Source organism: Somniosus microcephalus, chromosome 23, assembly GCF_052327205.1.
Source record: "Somniosus microcephalus isolate GS21.2 chromosome 23, FLI_Smic_1.0, whole genome shotgun sequence".
NCBI classification, from domain to species: Eukaryota; Metazoa; Chordata; class Chondrichthyes; order Squaliformes; family Somniosidae; genus Somniosus; species Somniosus microcephalus.
The window spans coordinates 14585553-14601503 of NC_141009.1; the positions used below are offsets into that span (position 1 = coordinate 14585553).

Consider the following 15951-nt stretch of genomic DNA (forward strand, 5'->3'; position numbering starts at 1 on the left):
CGCAATTCAAACTTCCCGCCGACCTCACAAAATGGCTCTCCTTCCCTCTCTCTCTCCTTCCCTCTCTCTCTCCTTCCCTCTCTCTCTCTCTCTCCTTCCCTCTCTGTCTCTCTCTTTCCCTCTCTCTCTCTGTCTCCTTCCATCTCTCTCTCCTTCCCTCTCTCTCTCTCTCCTTCCCTCTCTCTCTCCTTCCCTCTCTCTCTCTCCTTCCCTCTCTCCTTCCCTCTCTCTCTCTCTCTCTCCTTCCCTCTCTCTCTCTCATTCCCTCTCTCTCTCTCCTCTTCCCTCTCTCTCTCTCTTTCCCTCTCTCTCTCTCTCTCCTTCCCACACAGACAGACAGACAGACAAACTCATTTATATATATATATAAAAATTATTTCTACTTTTCATAACAACATGCCCTCAAAAAACCCTCGGCACCGCCAGGCACTCCAGCTAGTATTAATGAATTGGCTTCTACTGCCTTCTGTGGTAGAGAATTCCACAGGTTCACCACTCTCTGGGTGAAGAAATTCCTCCTCATCTCTGTCCTAAATGGCCTACCCCTTATCCTTAGACCGTGACCCCTGGTTCTGGACTCCCTGACCATCGGAACATCCTTCTGCATCTAGTCTGTCAGTCCTGTCAGAATTTATAAGTTTCAATGAGATCCCCTCTCATTCTTCTAAACTCCAGCGAGTACAAGCCCAATCGTCCCAATCTCTCCTCATACGTCATTCCTGCCATCCCAGGTATCAGCCTGGTGAATCTTCGCTGAACTCCTTCCATGGCAAGAACACCCTTCCTCAGATAAGGCGACCAAAACTGCACACAATACTCAAGGTGTGGTCTCACCAAGGCCCTGTACAACTGCAGCAAGACATCCTTGTTCCTGTACTCAAACCCTCTCGCTACGAAGGCCAACATACCATTTGCCTTCTTAACCGCCTGCTGCACCTGCATGCTTACCTTCAGCGACTGGTGCACAAGGACACCCAGGTCTCGTTGCACTTCCCCTTCTCCCAATCTATTGCCATTCAGATAATAATCTGCCTTCCTGTTTTTGCCACCAAAGTGGATAACCTCACATTTATCCACGTTATATTGCATCTGCCATGCTTTTGCCCAATCACCCAACCTGTCCAAATCATCCTGGAGTTTCTCGGCATCCTCCTCACAGCACACACGCCCACCCAGCTGTGTGTCGTCCTGCAAATTTGGAGATATTACATCTAGATCCTTTCTATCTACTGTAAGCTGCTCATCCTCAAGTACCTGTCCAATTGTCAGTTTTAATTTAAGATTTAGATGCCCCTGTGATAATAGCGTAGAATTTCCGTCATATTCCAATGGAATGCCGAGAGGTCGCAACTGAGGTAATGCAATCGGAACGTAGGGATGGTGGTTGGAAATTGTTTTTTAAATGGGAAAATTTGGATACGTGGGGATTTGATTTTAGTATTACACAAATTCTGGGTAGAGCCACGTTTCCCGAAAGCTGTGAGGGATTCAGTCATCATGAAAATAAACCAGTTGTGCGCAGTGTAAGGTGAAACCGCTTGAAATGAAAGAGTTTCTGTTACAGACACTTGTGATGGCGAATGCCTCAATGCACGCGATTCTCCTCCCTTATGTGCATTAAAGCAATAGTACGACACCAACAATAGCTTTGCGAATGTTGCCAGTCCTGATAGTATTGCACTGTGGAGCTCTGGGTCAAGTGCATAGATGCTGTGCTCCAATAATTCATTAGCTCCAGTCTTCAGTGTACATTTCTCTCATGCATGTTAATTTGGTGTAAAAATCATTATTTATACACGATAATGAAAGGGTATTGTACCTACCTTCTGTGGCAGGGTGCCTTGTATTTAAGCAAAAATATGGCTTCATTATACAGCTCCCAAGAAAAGATTCCCGGAGGGCGGATTTAGAATATGAAGAATCGCGTGCTTGTTTTATTTTACTCGAGTCAGTAATCAAAGAACAGACTTCTTCTGGTTATCTCAGATGACTGCTGTTTGTTGGTACAAGGATCCACAGGTAGTGGGTGTGAGAGACTTTGAGCGTTCCTCCTGGTGAGGAACAGCTCAAAGAAGAATGAGAAGCACTCGCTGATATACCTATCAATTCATCCAATGAAAAGCGACGAGTTAAGAAAGTAACTATAGGTTTTTATTGGCTAAATAACAGAGCCCACCCTCGTGGTGATCGGATACAACAAGGAGGAATGCCAGCCAGTCGACTACCTTTATACCTGGGCAGGTAGGTGGAGTCATGGGCGGAGTCAGCAGTGGTCAGCCCAGGTATAGCAGCGTGACAAGAGGCGACCTCGTATAGTGATACAACAGTGTGAACAGTGATAACCATAGAGTAACGATATAACAGTGATAACTATAGTGTAACGATAGTGAACGATAAAAGTGGTTTACCACATTCACCCCTTGTTTAGATTTGAGTCCGGCGGGGTGAAGTGTACTACCAGTTCTGGTATGTCAGTCTGTCTTTCCACCTGGCCGTTCCCTCGGGGGTTGTAGCTGGTGGTCCTGCTTGCCGCAATACCTCTCGCTAGTAGGAACTGACGGAGTTCCTCGCTCATGAAGGAGGAGCCCCGGTCACTATGTATATAGTTTGGGAACCCGAACAAGGCGAAGAGGTCGTTCAGGCATTTAATGACCGTGGTACTGGTCATGTCTGGGCAGGGAAAGGCAAAGGGGAAACGGGAGTACTCATCAACAATGTTGAGGAAGTACACATTACGGTCAGAGGACGGGAGGGGCCCCTTAAAGTCGATGCTCAGGCGCTCGAAGGGGCGGGTGGCCTTGATCAGGCTTGCTCTGTCCGGCCTAAAGAAGTGCGGTTTGCACTCGGCACAGGTCTGGCAGTTCCTGGTCATGGTCCTGACCTCCTCGATGGAGTAGGGCAGGTTGCGGGCCTTAATGAAGTGGTAAAGTCTGGTGACCCCGAGGTGGCAGAGGTCGTTGTGGAGGGTCTGAAGTCTATCACTTTGCGCGCTGGCGCATGTAATTCGTGACAGAGCATCGGGGGGTTTGTTCAGCTTACCTGGCCGGTACAAGATATCATAATCATAGGTGGAGAGCTCGATTCTCCACCTCAAGATCTTGTCATTCTTGATTTTGCCCCTCAGCTTGTTATTAAACATAAAAGCGACCGAACGTTGGTCGGTAAGGAGGGTAAATCGTTTGCCTGCCAGGTAGTGCCTCCAGCGTCGTACCGCCTCCACGATCGCCTGGGCCTCCTTCTCGACCGACGAGTGTCGGATCTCAGGGCCCTGTAGGGTCCTTGAGAAGAAGGCCACCGGTCTCCCCTCCTGGTTAAGGGTGGCGGCTAGGGCGAAGTCGGATGCATCGCTCTCGACTTGGAAGGGGATGGACTCATCCACTGCGTGCATTGTGGCCTTGGCAATGTCTCCCTTAATGAGGGAGAAGGCTGCGCACGCTTCCTCCGTAAGGGGGAAGGATGTGGACTTCATGAGGGGTGTGGCTTTGTCCGCATAATTGGGCACCCATTGGGCATAGTAGGCGAAGAGCCCCAGGGTTCTCTTCAGTGCCTTTGGACAGTGGGGGAGGGGTAGCTCCATGAGGGGGCGCATTCTTTCAGGGTCGGGGCCAATGACTCCGTTCTCTACTACACAGCCGAGGATGGCAAGGCGCGAGGTGTTAAACACACATTTATCCTTGTTGTAGGTGAGGTTCAGCCGTTGGGCCGTACGGAGGAATCTCTCCAGATTAACATCGTGGTCCTGCCGGTCGCGGCCGCAGATGGTGACGTTATCTAGATAGGGGAACGTGGCGTGCAGCCCGTTCTGGTCAACCATCCGGTCCATCTCCCTTTGGAAGACCGAAACCCCGTTGGTGACGCCGAAGGGAACCCTAAGGAAGTGGTAGAGGCGGCCGTTCGCCTCGAAGGCTGTATACTGGCGGTCCTCAGGGCGGATAGGGAGTTGGTGATAAGCCGACTTAAGGTCGATGGTGGAGAATACCCGGTACTGCGCAATCTGATTGACCATATCAGATATGCGGGGAAGGGGGTATGCGTCCAGCTGGGTGTACCTGTTTATGGTCTGGCTGTAGTCGATGACCAGGCGGTTTTTATTGCCGGTCTTAACGACCACGACCTGGGCACGCCAGGGGCTGGTGCTCCCCTCGATGATGCTCTCCTTCAGGAGACGCTGCACCTCAGAGCTAATGAAAGCTCTGTCCCCGGCGCTGTACCGCCTGCTCTTGGTAGCGACGGGTTTGCAGTTGGGGGTGAGGTTAGCGAACAGGGAAGGTGGTGGGACCTTGAGGGTGGATAGGCCGCAGGTGTTACGCGGTGGGCGGTTTAAAATCTGCTGGTTGTCGACTGTGAGTGGGGGGAGGGGTCCGCCGTATGCTAGCGTGATGCTTTGGAGGTGGGATTGGAAGTCTAGGCCTAGTAGGACGGCTGGGGCAGGACGAGGAGTTTAAAATTTTTATACTCCGTACCCTTAACCGACAGGGTCACAACACAGTAGCCGCTGATGTCTGTGGCGTGTGACCTCGATGCCATCGAGATCCCGTTGCGCGTTGGCAGGACAGGGAGGGAGTAGTGGCTCACCGTGTCTGGGTGGATGAAGCTCTCCATGCTTCCACTGTCGAACAGGCAGGTCGTGGCATGGCCGTTTACTTTGATGTCCATCATCGACTTGGACAGGTGATGCGGGCGGGCCTGGTCCAGCGTGACGGAGGCTAGTGTATAGCTGAGCGAGTTGTTGTAGTCTGCGGTTGAGGCGGTAGTCGGGTCTAGAGGCACGGTGGCGGTCGGGCGTGGTGGGTAAAATGGCGTCTCCCACGAGGTTGGGCAAAATGGCGGAGAAGATGGCTGCCCCCATAACTCACATGAGGCACTGCTGGTGTCGGTTGCCTGTATCAAAGATGGCCGCCCCATGACTCACATGTGGGGATGCTGGCCTCTGTTGCCTTGAAGGAAGATGGCCACCCCCACAGCTCGCATGAGGCACTGCTGGCCTCTGATGATCCACCTCTGCAGGCCTTAGCGAAGTGGCCTTTCTTCATGCAGTTTGAGCAGGTAGAGTTCCTGGCTGGGCAGCGCGACCTCGGGTGTTTCGCCTGGCCGCAGAAGAAGCAGCCGGCGGCCCGATCGCGGGGGTCCGATGTCGGAGCCGGTACCGGGGGTGGCGGTCTCGATCGGGTCCGGGACGCCGACGCTGAGGTAGGTCCCAGGGGGGTTGCTGCGGGGGGTATCGCGGTCGGGGTCGGTCCCAAGTCCCAGGGTCGCGAGTTACAGTACCTTGAGTATGCCTCGAGGTCCCGATGGGCCACCTCTAGAGAGAGAGCGAGGGCTGCAGCTTTGTCCAGGTCGAGGTCCCTTGCTTCCAGTAGTCTTTGCCGTGAGTAGTCGGACCGCAGGCCTTTCACGAAGGCATCGCGGACATTGTCTTCAGTATTTTCTGCCGCCGTTACCGCTTTAAAGTTACAGTCTCTGCCGAGTGCTTGTAGCACCCGTAAAAATTCCTCCACGGGCTCTCCTGGCTGTTGCGGGCGGGATCTTAGGAGGTGTCTGGCATACATGGAATTTACCGGGGTTTGGTACTGTCTTTTCAGCCGGTTGATGGCGTCCTCGTATGTTTTAAGGTCCCGGATGGGTGCGAATACTTTAGGGCTCACTTGGGCGTTCAGAACTCTTAGCATGGATTTCTGAGGCACGTCGGATTCTCCCAGGTAGGCTTCGAAGCAGCTCAGCCAGTGTTCGAAGTCAAGGGCTGAGTTTGCTGCCTGTGGGTTTAGGTCCAGGTACGGTGGTCTGAGGGCTCGCAGCCAGGCCGGCTGCTGTGGCTGTTGTAGCTGGGCGTCTGGCTGGTCGCTTGGCTGGTCGTTTGGCTGGTCGTTTGACTGCTCAAGTGTCGACATTTTAAAATTTAGCCAATAAAATTGATATACCTATAAATTCATCCAATGAAAAGCGACGAGTTAAGAAAGTAACTATAGGTTTTTATTGGCTAAATAACAGAGCCCACCCTCGTGGGTGATCGGATACAACAAGGAGGAATGCCAGCCAGTCGACTACCTTTATACCTGGGCAGGTAGGTGGAGTCATGGGCGGAGTCAGCAGTGGTCAGCCCAGGTATAGCAGCGTGACAAGAGGTGACCTTGTATAGTGATACAACAGTGTGAACAGTGATAACCATAGAGTAACGATATAACAGTGATAACTATAGTGTAACGATAGTGAACGATAAAAGTGGTTTACCACACTCGCCCAGACTATTGCTGTGTAACTGATGTAAAAACTGATTGCGTAGCTGTTGGCTCAGTGGGTCGCACACTTGCCTCTGAGTCAGAAGGTTGTGGGTTCATAGTCCCACTCCAGGGACTTGAACACCTTAATCCAGGTTGACACTCCAGTGCGGTAGAGAGGGAGTGCTGCACTGTCGGAGGTGCTGTCTTTCGGATGCGACATTAAACTGAGGTCCTGTCTGCCCTCTCCAGTGCGTGTAAAAGATCCCATGGCCACCATTTTGAATTCTCCCGCCCCCCCCCCCCTGTTAACAGGCAGTTAATTGGCACTAATCCCCTTCCCGCCTCGGGGAGGCGGCTCCCAGCACAGGTCGGGTACCCGCCTCCTGGGAAACGGGCATGGAGGCGGGTTGGGGGCGGGATGGGTTCATGCCCACCGATTTCGCGATTTTAACACCCCACACACCTCCATTCCCGCCTCCACGGCCCTGGGAAATTCTCGCCCTAAGAGTGCAGATACTGCGCTTAACCAAGGGTACTTTACCGCTGCTTCAACAAGGCTCTGAGCCGTGTGGCACTGTCCCAGCTTGTGATGAGGTCAGATAACTCGCACAATGTCTACCGGGAGAGAAAATACTCTGTCCCTGCCGCACACCAGTCCGTGCTGTCGGACAACATTCAGCACTCTTGTTGATACAGATACACAGACTGCCCAAGTACATATTTATGGGAGCGGTAGCGTAGTGGTAATGTCACTGGGCTAGTAATCCAAAGATGTGCGGGTTAGGTTGATTGGCTATGATAAAATAAAAAAAAATTGACCCTTAGTGTTAGGGGGATTAAATACGTGGGGTTACGGGGATAGAGTGGGATATGTGTAGGGGTTACGGGGCTCGGGTGGGATATGTGTCGGTGCAGGCTCGATGGGCCGAAATGGCCTCTATCTGCACTGTGGGGTTTCTGTGATTCTGTAATGATCACAGTAGACGTGAGTTCAAATCCCACCACAGCAGTTGCTGAATTTAAATTTAGTTAATTAAATAAATCTGGAATAAAAACCTTGGAGCAGTAATGGTGACTGTGAAACTATTGGACTGTCATAAAAACCCATCTGGTTCCTTTAGGGACGGAAATCTGCTGTCCTTACCCGGTCTGGCCTATATGTGACTCCAGTCCCACAGCAATGTGGTTGATTCTTAACTGCCCTCTGAAATGGCCGAGCAAATGACTCACTACCACCTTCTCAAGGGCAATTAGGGATGGGCAATAAATGCTGGCCTTGCCAGCAACGCCCACATCCCATAAGCGAATAAAAAAATATGTTTTGTCAGAGAGCGTCCAGTATTTACTGGGGAGCGCAGGTACAGGTGAGTTTCATTCTTAGCACCTGCTCTCTGAATAGGGTTGAAATACATACTTCACTGAAAGAATGAGTGCAGGTAGACTAAAAAAGGTATAAAATGGCCGATAGAGTTTGGGAGTTTTATAAATAGGGTAATTGAATACAAGAGTGAAGAAGTAATGATGAAATCATTTCAATACACGTATACCTCATTTATCCCTCAACATCTCAGTCAAAGGAGCAGCTTAACTGGGCTAGGGAGGGGGGAAACATTCAGCCAGGCTTCCTGCTCCTGATTGCTCCCAAGTGACCCTTTACTGGAAAATGGGTGTGTGTGAAAAAGAGGTGAAGATAAGATCTTGCTTGGCTGTGACAACTTTCATGGTCAAATAACCTGTCAACACTCACTGTTCAGGCTTTACTTTGCAAAGGAGGGGAGAAAGTTGTGGCGGGGGGCGGGGAAAAGAGCCTTACTAAATCATGCACATTACATCATGTCACTGAAAGAAGCCACAAGGATGGCTGGTGTGGGATGTGGAAATGTCGCACTGATGCAATAGGGAGTAGTCTCCTGAGGTGAGAGTTACAGCACATTGTTGGCACAGAGAAGAAGGAGCATTACACTGTGCCTAACTCATGCAGGACCTGATCTGGGAGTGTTTGATGGGATGGTGTACAGGGAGCTTTGCTCTGTCTCTAATCTCTGCTGCACCTGATCTGGGAGTGTTTGATAGGACAGTGTAGAGGGAGCTTTACTCGGTATCCAATCTGTGCTGTACCTGATCTGGGAGTGTTTGATGGGACAGTGTAGAGGGAGCTTTGCTCTGTATCCCATCTGTGCTGTACCTGATCTGGGAGTGTTTGATGGGACAGTGAAGAGCAAGCTTTGCTCTGTTTCCAATCTGTGCTGTACCTGATTTGGGAGTGTTTGGCACTGACACTGGATGCACAAAGTGGAAATGCTTCCATCCCCAACACTAAAGGATGCAAAATTCACGAAATAAGAAAAACAAACTCGGGTTCTGATTTCAGACAAGAGTGAGAAAGAAAACGAGACAGGGGAATGAGAATTCTGAGCTACACTTGGACCAATGTCCTTCAGCTGATTGGTTGATTGTGTGCTTTCTCTGCCCCAATAGATCGGCCCTCCTACCTTGCTCTTGTACATTGATGCTGGTAAAGAAACAATGGTCAAACGCCTACTGGAACGTGGGAAAACTAGCGGGCGCGCTGATGACAATGAAGAAACCATCACGAAACGTCTGGAGACCTACTACAAAGCAACAGAACCCGTCATCGACTTCTATCACCACAGGGGCATCATCAGGAAGGTGAGGCCTGCAACAGCGAGAATGTGACAACACTTCTGAGAGTAGCAAAAGAAAACAACACATTGGTGGGAGCATTTTCCTGAAATCCCAGCTCCATGTGTTCAATTCCGAGGTGGCCTAGGAAGTCAATAAACTGCTGGAATTAGGACCACACGGCACCCAAATTAGGGGTTTCCTGGGTAATCTGTGTGAATGTCTGGATTTTGTGCATCTGGAAACATAGAAACATAGAAGATAGGAGCAGGAGTCGGCCATTCGGCCCCTCGAGCCTGCTCCGCCATTCAATGCGATCATGGCTGATCATCCAAATTCAGTACCCTGTCCCTGCTTTCTCCCCATATCCCTTGATCCCTTTAGCCTTAAGAAATATATCTAACTCCTTCTTGAATATATTTAATGAATTGGCCTCAACTGCCTTCTGTGGTAGAGAATTCCACAGGTTCACCACTCTCTGGGTGAAGAAATTCCTCCTCATCTCAGTCCTAAAGGGCTTACCCCTTATCCTTAGACTGTGACCCCTGGTTCTGGACTCCCCCACCATCGGGAACATCCTTCCTGCATCTAGTCTGTCTAGTCCTGTTAGAATTTTATAAGTTTCAATGAGATCCCCTCTCATTCTTCTAAACTCCAGCGAATATAAGCCTAATCGACCCAAGCTCTCCTCATACGTCATTCCTGCCATCCCAGGTATCAGTCTGGTGAGTCTTCGCTGCACTCCCTGGAGTTTGGGTTGGGTTGTCCAAATGGCCGCAGAGGCAGGGGGTGTCCCTGTAACTACACAGGGCCACCATCGGCAATCAAAATAGGGTAAAAGATGGCCTAGGTGGGTGGAGTAGCACCGCTGGTGTGTTTGGCTGCTGGCTTGCCTGGGGGCCCTAACCTTTTCTGGTTGGTAGGGGCAGGAATCGTGAGCTCCGAGCCTCCATTCAGAGCCCCTGCCCTCACCAGGCAGAGAGTGGCATTGGTGAAAACCTGGGAGCAGATCCTTGGGCCTACCTGGTGTTTGACGTGAGGGGGACCAGAGACGCAAAGAGAGAGGGATTTATACCAGAGATCGTGGTTCCTCAAATTCCTCCGCTGACTCCATTTAAGACCAGCTGCATTAGCACAACCGTCATGGCTTCAGACAGAGCGCAACCGATCACATCAGGGATGCCATGCTACCCACACAGGCCCTATTCCCAAAGGAAAAACCCAGCTCCTCCCCAATGGATCAGTTGGTAAATTCACTGCCCAGTTATTCATAGAGACAGGTAAAGCGCCAGGCTTGAACACCGTTCTATGCCGAGTTGGCTGATCACCGCTATACTCACAGCACTCCAGTGCAGTGCTGAGGGAGTGCTGCGCTGTCGGAGGTGCCGTCTTTCGGATGAGACGTTAAACCGAGGCCCCGTCTGCTCCCTCAGGTGGACGTAAAAGATCCCATGGCCACTGTTTCGAAGAGGAGCAGGGGAGTTATCCCCGGTGTCCTGGCCAATATTTATCTCTCAATCAACATAACAAAAACAGATTATCCGGTCATTATCACATTGCTGTTTGTGGGAGCTTGCTGTGCGCAAATTGGCTGCCGCGTTTCCTACATTACAACAGTGACTACACTTCAAAAAGTACTTAATTGGCTGTAAAGCGCTTTGAAACGTCCGGTGGTCATGAAAGGCGCTATAGAAATGCAAGTCTTTCTTTATAGTGAGATATCGGGGCTGCTACAATTAGCCTCAGTCCCTTTGGGCTCTGGAGAGGAAAAGTCACCCACACTCCTGTTCCTTAGCACTCTCCTGCTGGAAAGTGTGTCTTTGTGGACATTGGGACAGGATTGGTCTTGACTGTGGCGCCCCACACAGTGGAATAGCCTTCTGTCCAGCTCGCAAATTAAGAATGGCCATTTAGTCTGAGGTACAAGAGGGCAGCCTGCACCTGTGAACATAGGAACAGGAGGAGGCCATTGGGCCCCTCGAGCCTGCTCCGCCATTCAATGAGATCATGGCTGACCTGTGACCTAACTCCATACACCCGCCTTTGGCCCCGTATCCCATAATGCCTTTGGTTAACAAAAATCTACCAATCTCCGATTTAAAATGAACAATTGACCCAGCATCAATTGCCATTTGCGGAAGAGCGTTCCAAACTTCTACCACCCTTTGTGTGTAGATATGTTTCCTGTGGATCCGTACTTCAGAAAGATAGAGTCACCTTCTGGAGAGGGGCGGGGCAGGGGAGGGCGGGGCGGGGCAGGGCGGGGGAGGTTAGAATTAGAAGGAAACACAGGACTGTACTTGTCTTTAATTTTAAAAAAGAGAAGGAAATCTCAATTTACTCAGCTGCTGTCTATACTTTTCTTTTCGATCGTTAGATAAATGCAGAGGGTTCAGTGGACGATGTCTTCACTCAAGTTGTGGCTGCTCTCGATGCGTTAAAGTGAACGGAAGACAGAAGTGTTACAACAATACCCCTCCTCTCCCTTTGCCCCCAAGCAAAGCCTTTAATCCTCCAAGTCTCACTTTCAGCCAATCTTGGACAGTGTTACGAAGAAAGCAGCATCATTGGTTAAGCTGATAGGTGGCTGGCAATCCAAGGGCTTTTCATCTGGAAACCTGACTGGATCCATTTCTGCATTGTGTGGTGTCACTGCAGGCACACCATGAAATTGTACCTCCCAACACTGGACTCTCGAACAACATCCACTGAATAGAACGGGACTCGGCACCATTTAATGTCAAGATGACCCCCTCCACAGCAAGCAATGGTGCGACCCCAGCTCTCATTGCTTTGTATTCCAAGCACCCACCCAGAAACAGAAGGCAGATGTGTTCAGGCATTTTCATGGTCACAATCGATTGATTATCTGTCAAGTAGCATCAATCACAGAATATTATTACATAGGATTTACATAGGAGATACGGCACAGAAACAGGCCCTTCGGCCCATCCAGTCCATGGCGGCGTTTATGCTCCACAAGAGCCAATACTTCAGCTCCCAGCAAGGCAATCTGCTGGGAGATTGAGGTCACTTATGGCTATTTTCTGTATTTGATGGTTTTCTGCCACCTGACGGAGCCTCTGATTTCCCAGCCAGGTTCACGCTAGTAATTCGGTTTAAAACTGTCAAGCGCATCACAGTCTGAGACTGTTAAACTGATCCCTTTTGTGCTAAGATCGTTTGGAGTTTTTCAGTGATCAAAGGCTCCCTGCACACCAGAGCTTTCCCATCAAAGTCTGGAGCAGGCTGCTGCTAATGAATAGCAAAATACTGCAGATGCTGGAAATCCGAAATAACAACAGAAAATGCTGGAAAAACTCAGCGGGCCAGGCAACATCCGTGGAGAGAAAATAGAGTCGACATTTCGGGAAAAAGGGTTAGACCCAAAACGTCGACTCTATTTTCTCTCCACGGATGTTGCCTGGCCTGCTGAGTTTTTCCAGCATTTTCTGTTGTTATGCTGGTAATGAATGTTCTTCTGTGCTAACCAGTTTTCTTTTTTGGTTTTCAGTTTGCAGACTATGACATTGAAATTGACCCTAATTTTACAGTATGGAATCTATTCATACATCTGGAATAGCTTTTATGACAATATTTAACCCAAATTCAAAAGGACAAAATAATTTTAGCCACTTTGATGCAGCTTGCCTTGCCCCTTTTTTCTCCTATTTCCATTATTGTAACTTTAGTGTGTTTTTTTGGTCTGTTTAATCTATCAGTCTTATCCCCTTAATTAGCTTCAAAGATCATTTTAAGATCTTTCACTTAACTCTCCTCTCTTCTCCAAACTCCCACTTTCTCCTTGAGGTGGGAGAAATTGCCCCTCCCCACCCCCCGAAAAAAAATACCAGCTGGGTTTTCATTGGTTGAAAGTTGGTTTTAAAGGTGTGTCATCCAGCCAATCCAGACCCCTATTCCGAAGATTGGCGCACAATCAGTGACGCGTCAAACCATGGGGGGCCTTTGCTGAGAGAGCCTGTGCCAGAGCCCAAGACCAGCTGGACAAATCAAAATCGACTTAGGAACACAGGAACAGGAGGAGGCCATTCAGCCCCTCGAGCCTGTTCCGCCATTCAATGAGCTCATGGCTGATCTGTATCTTATCACCATCCGCCTGCCTTGGTTCCATATCCTTTCATACCCTTGTGGCTTGTTTGTGAACTTGCAAGAGTTCCCATAATAAACAAAGTACTGTATTAGCTGAAAAACAAATCCTTTATACCCCAATGAGAGACATCTTTCTCCAGCTTTTGCTAAGATGGCAACTGGAGCCAATATTCTGCAAATGGCAGCCCTTTTATTCCTACCAGGACCTGTATTTATATAACGATAGCAAAATACTGCAGATGCTGGAAATCCGAAATAACAACAGAAAATGTTGGAAAAACTCAGCAGGCCAGGCAACATCCGTGGAGAGAAATTAAGAGTCGACGTTTCGGGTGAACCCTTTTTCAAAACTGGAAAGGAAATAAAATAGTTCGAAGGCAGGGCTGCGATAGAACAAAGGAACAGCACCTCATCTTCCGATTAGGCACTTTGCAGCCTTCCGGACTCAATATCGAGTTCAACAATTTCAGATCATAACCTCGGCCCCTGTTACATTTTTACTTATATTTTTTTTCCCACCCCTTTGATGGGTCTTCCCTTCCCCCCCCCTTTCCTTTTTTTCTCTCTCCCACATGGCAGCTGTCTCTCATCCTGCCAGTACACTTCACACCTAATCTGAGCCGTCTTTTGTCTCCACTGTCCTATCACCATCTCGTCTGGTTTTGAATACCTTTTAATGTCTCTTTACTTCTTTTGTTCTATCGCAGCCCTGCCTTCGATCTATTTTATTTCCTTTCCAGTTTTGAAAAAGGGTTTCGACCCGAAACGTCGACTCTTAATTTCTCTCCACGGATGTTGCCTGGCCTGCTGAGTTTTTCCAGCATTTTCTGTTGTTATTCCTGTATTTTTATATCCCATTACGCATTCCTCAGAACCACTTCCTTCCTGTTACGCTTAACCCATTGAAGACTTGAAACTAATTTTCCATTAAAAAAAAATACAATCAATAATCTTAACTTTAGATGTAATCTAACATGTACAGCAGTGACCTGTCTGTGAAATTCTGGGGCTGGCTATTGTGAAATCCAGTTACAGAATATCACTACCTGTGTTTCATACTCTCGGAATAAATTTCAGGAGAAAAAAATACCTTGACCGTCTTGTATATTTTTATTTTGAGGCAGAAGTGCGAGTGCAGTCCCTCGGAGGGTTACCGTCTGCAGTCTTTCATGTAAAAGGGTCAAAGCAAGACACTGTTCACAGACTGAATATGTCTTTCTCCGTGTGAAATCTTACTGTGGATAATCCGCACCTGCAACCTCCTAAATAACATTTCATTCTTTCCGTGCTCTTTTTATCAACTACTAAAACAGTCACACATTTTTTGTAAAAAGCCTTGTATGGTGTTTGAATGAACAAACTGGCGGAGAGGAGGGAATCACAGTATCTGAACAAATTAAATCCAGAATGCTCATTTGCCAATGTAATCACGCTGTGTGCTATTGGTAAACGAATGTTTTGCTGCATTCATGCGCATTTTCTTTGGTGTTTTACTTAAACTGCTAACAGCTAATGCCTTTATTCTAATAGCAAAGAATTTCACACAGTCCCATCGATGTGTTCGTCGCCAATATCACACAACGCGAGTCCAAAACATTGGTGATTTATAGAAGTATTGTAGCGGGTTGTAGACGGGCACCATCTTTTTGTCGTTTCTTTCTTCCCGTGTTGTCAAGCAAACCGGCAATTTTTTTTTTCTCTATCGCTGTTGCAAACAAACCCAAACTTGTACCAGTATTTATTGGAGCCTCAACTGATAGTTGGACTGGAGGAGGTGATTGAATGTAAATTTAATAAAAACAAAACTGACCTCGCTGGTGTGTTGAGTGGAGTTTCTCCGCCGTCGTTGGACGTGCAGTTTTGGCTTCTGCTGTGTTGTTCACTGCCAGCAAACCCGGTTCCCATTTACATCGGGACATCTCGACGTTAAGCAGCAGATTTAGAAAAAGGCAGCAAGGGTGCACAGGACTCTGAAGCCAAGGAAAATCAGTCCTGCCGCTGCGAGTACCGAGCTAAGTTCCACCCTCTGCCTGCCTTGGAGCTTCAGATCTACTATTCGCAGCTGCCACCCAAGTTACATAGAATCTTTCTCTTTCTTGAATATATTTAATGAATTGGCCTCCACCGCCCTCTGTGGCAGAGAGTTCCACAGGTTCACCACTCTCTGGGTGAAGAAATTCCTCCTCATTTCAGTCCTAAATGGCTTACCCCTTATCCTTAGACTATGACCCCTGGTTCTGGACTCCCCAGCCATCGGAAACATCCTTCCTGCATCTAGTCTGTCCAGGCCTGACAGAATTTTATAGGTTTCGATGAGATCCTCTCTCAATCTTCTAAACTCCAGTGAGTATAAGCCCAATCGACACAATCTCTCCTCATACGTCATTCCTGCCATCCCAGGTATCAGCCTGGTGAATCTTCGCTGCACTCCTTCCATGGCAAGAACGTCCTTCCTCAGATAAGGCGACCAAAACTGCACACAATACTCAAGGTGCGGTCTCACCAAGGCCCTGTACAACTGCAGCAAGACATCCTTGTTCCATCAGTTAGGGAGAAATTAGTACTGGAGGTGTGTGAATGGAGTGGGTATGATGGGCCCAATGGCTTCTTGTCCTTCCAATGTGTCTTCTGGACAGATTACAAGAGATAGCTTGTTGTTTGACAAGCAATTTTTCCTACACCTCTTGCCTTCCGCCCTCTACCGTGACCTTTCTTGCCTTCCTCTTGTGTTATTGACACTATCGTGCCAGCCTCTGAGTCAGAAGGTCGTGGGTGCAAGTCCCACTCCAGACACTTGAGCACAAAAATCTGGGCTGACACTCCAGTGCAGTGCTGAGGGAGTGCTCCACTGTCGGAGGTGCCGTCTTTCGGATGTGACGTTAAACCGAGGCCCCGTCTGCTCTGTCGGGTGGATGTAAAAGATCCTATAGCACTATTTTGAAGAAGAGCAGGGGAGTTATCCCCGGTGTCCTGGGCCAAT

General features: G+C 48.9%; 1 protein-coding gene across 2 annotated transcripts in view; it reads left to right on the top strand.

Moving 5' to 3' along the window:
- LOC147101672 (adenylate kinase isoenzyme 1-like) overlaps positions 1 to 14785 on the top strand; it is a 191884-nt gene extending 177099 nt beyond the window's left edge. For both annotated transcript variants that reach the window (XM_085965447.1, XM_085965448.1), the window contains 2 exons: positions 8697 to 8888; positions 11239 to 14785. In XM_085965447.1, the coding sequence (XP_085821573.1) occupies positions 8697 to 8888; positions 11239 to 11307 (261 nt within the window). In that variant the 3' untranslated portion in view covers positions 11308 to 14785. The remainder of the gene's footprint in view (positions 1 to 8696; positions 8889 to 11238) is intronic.
- Positions 14786 to 15951: the final 1166 nt, after the last annotated feature.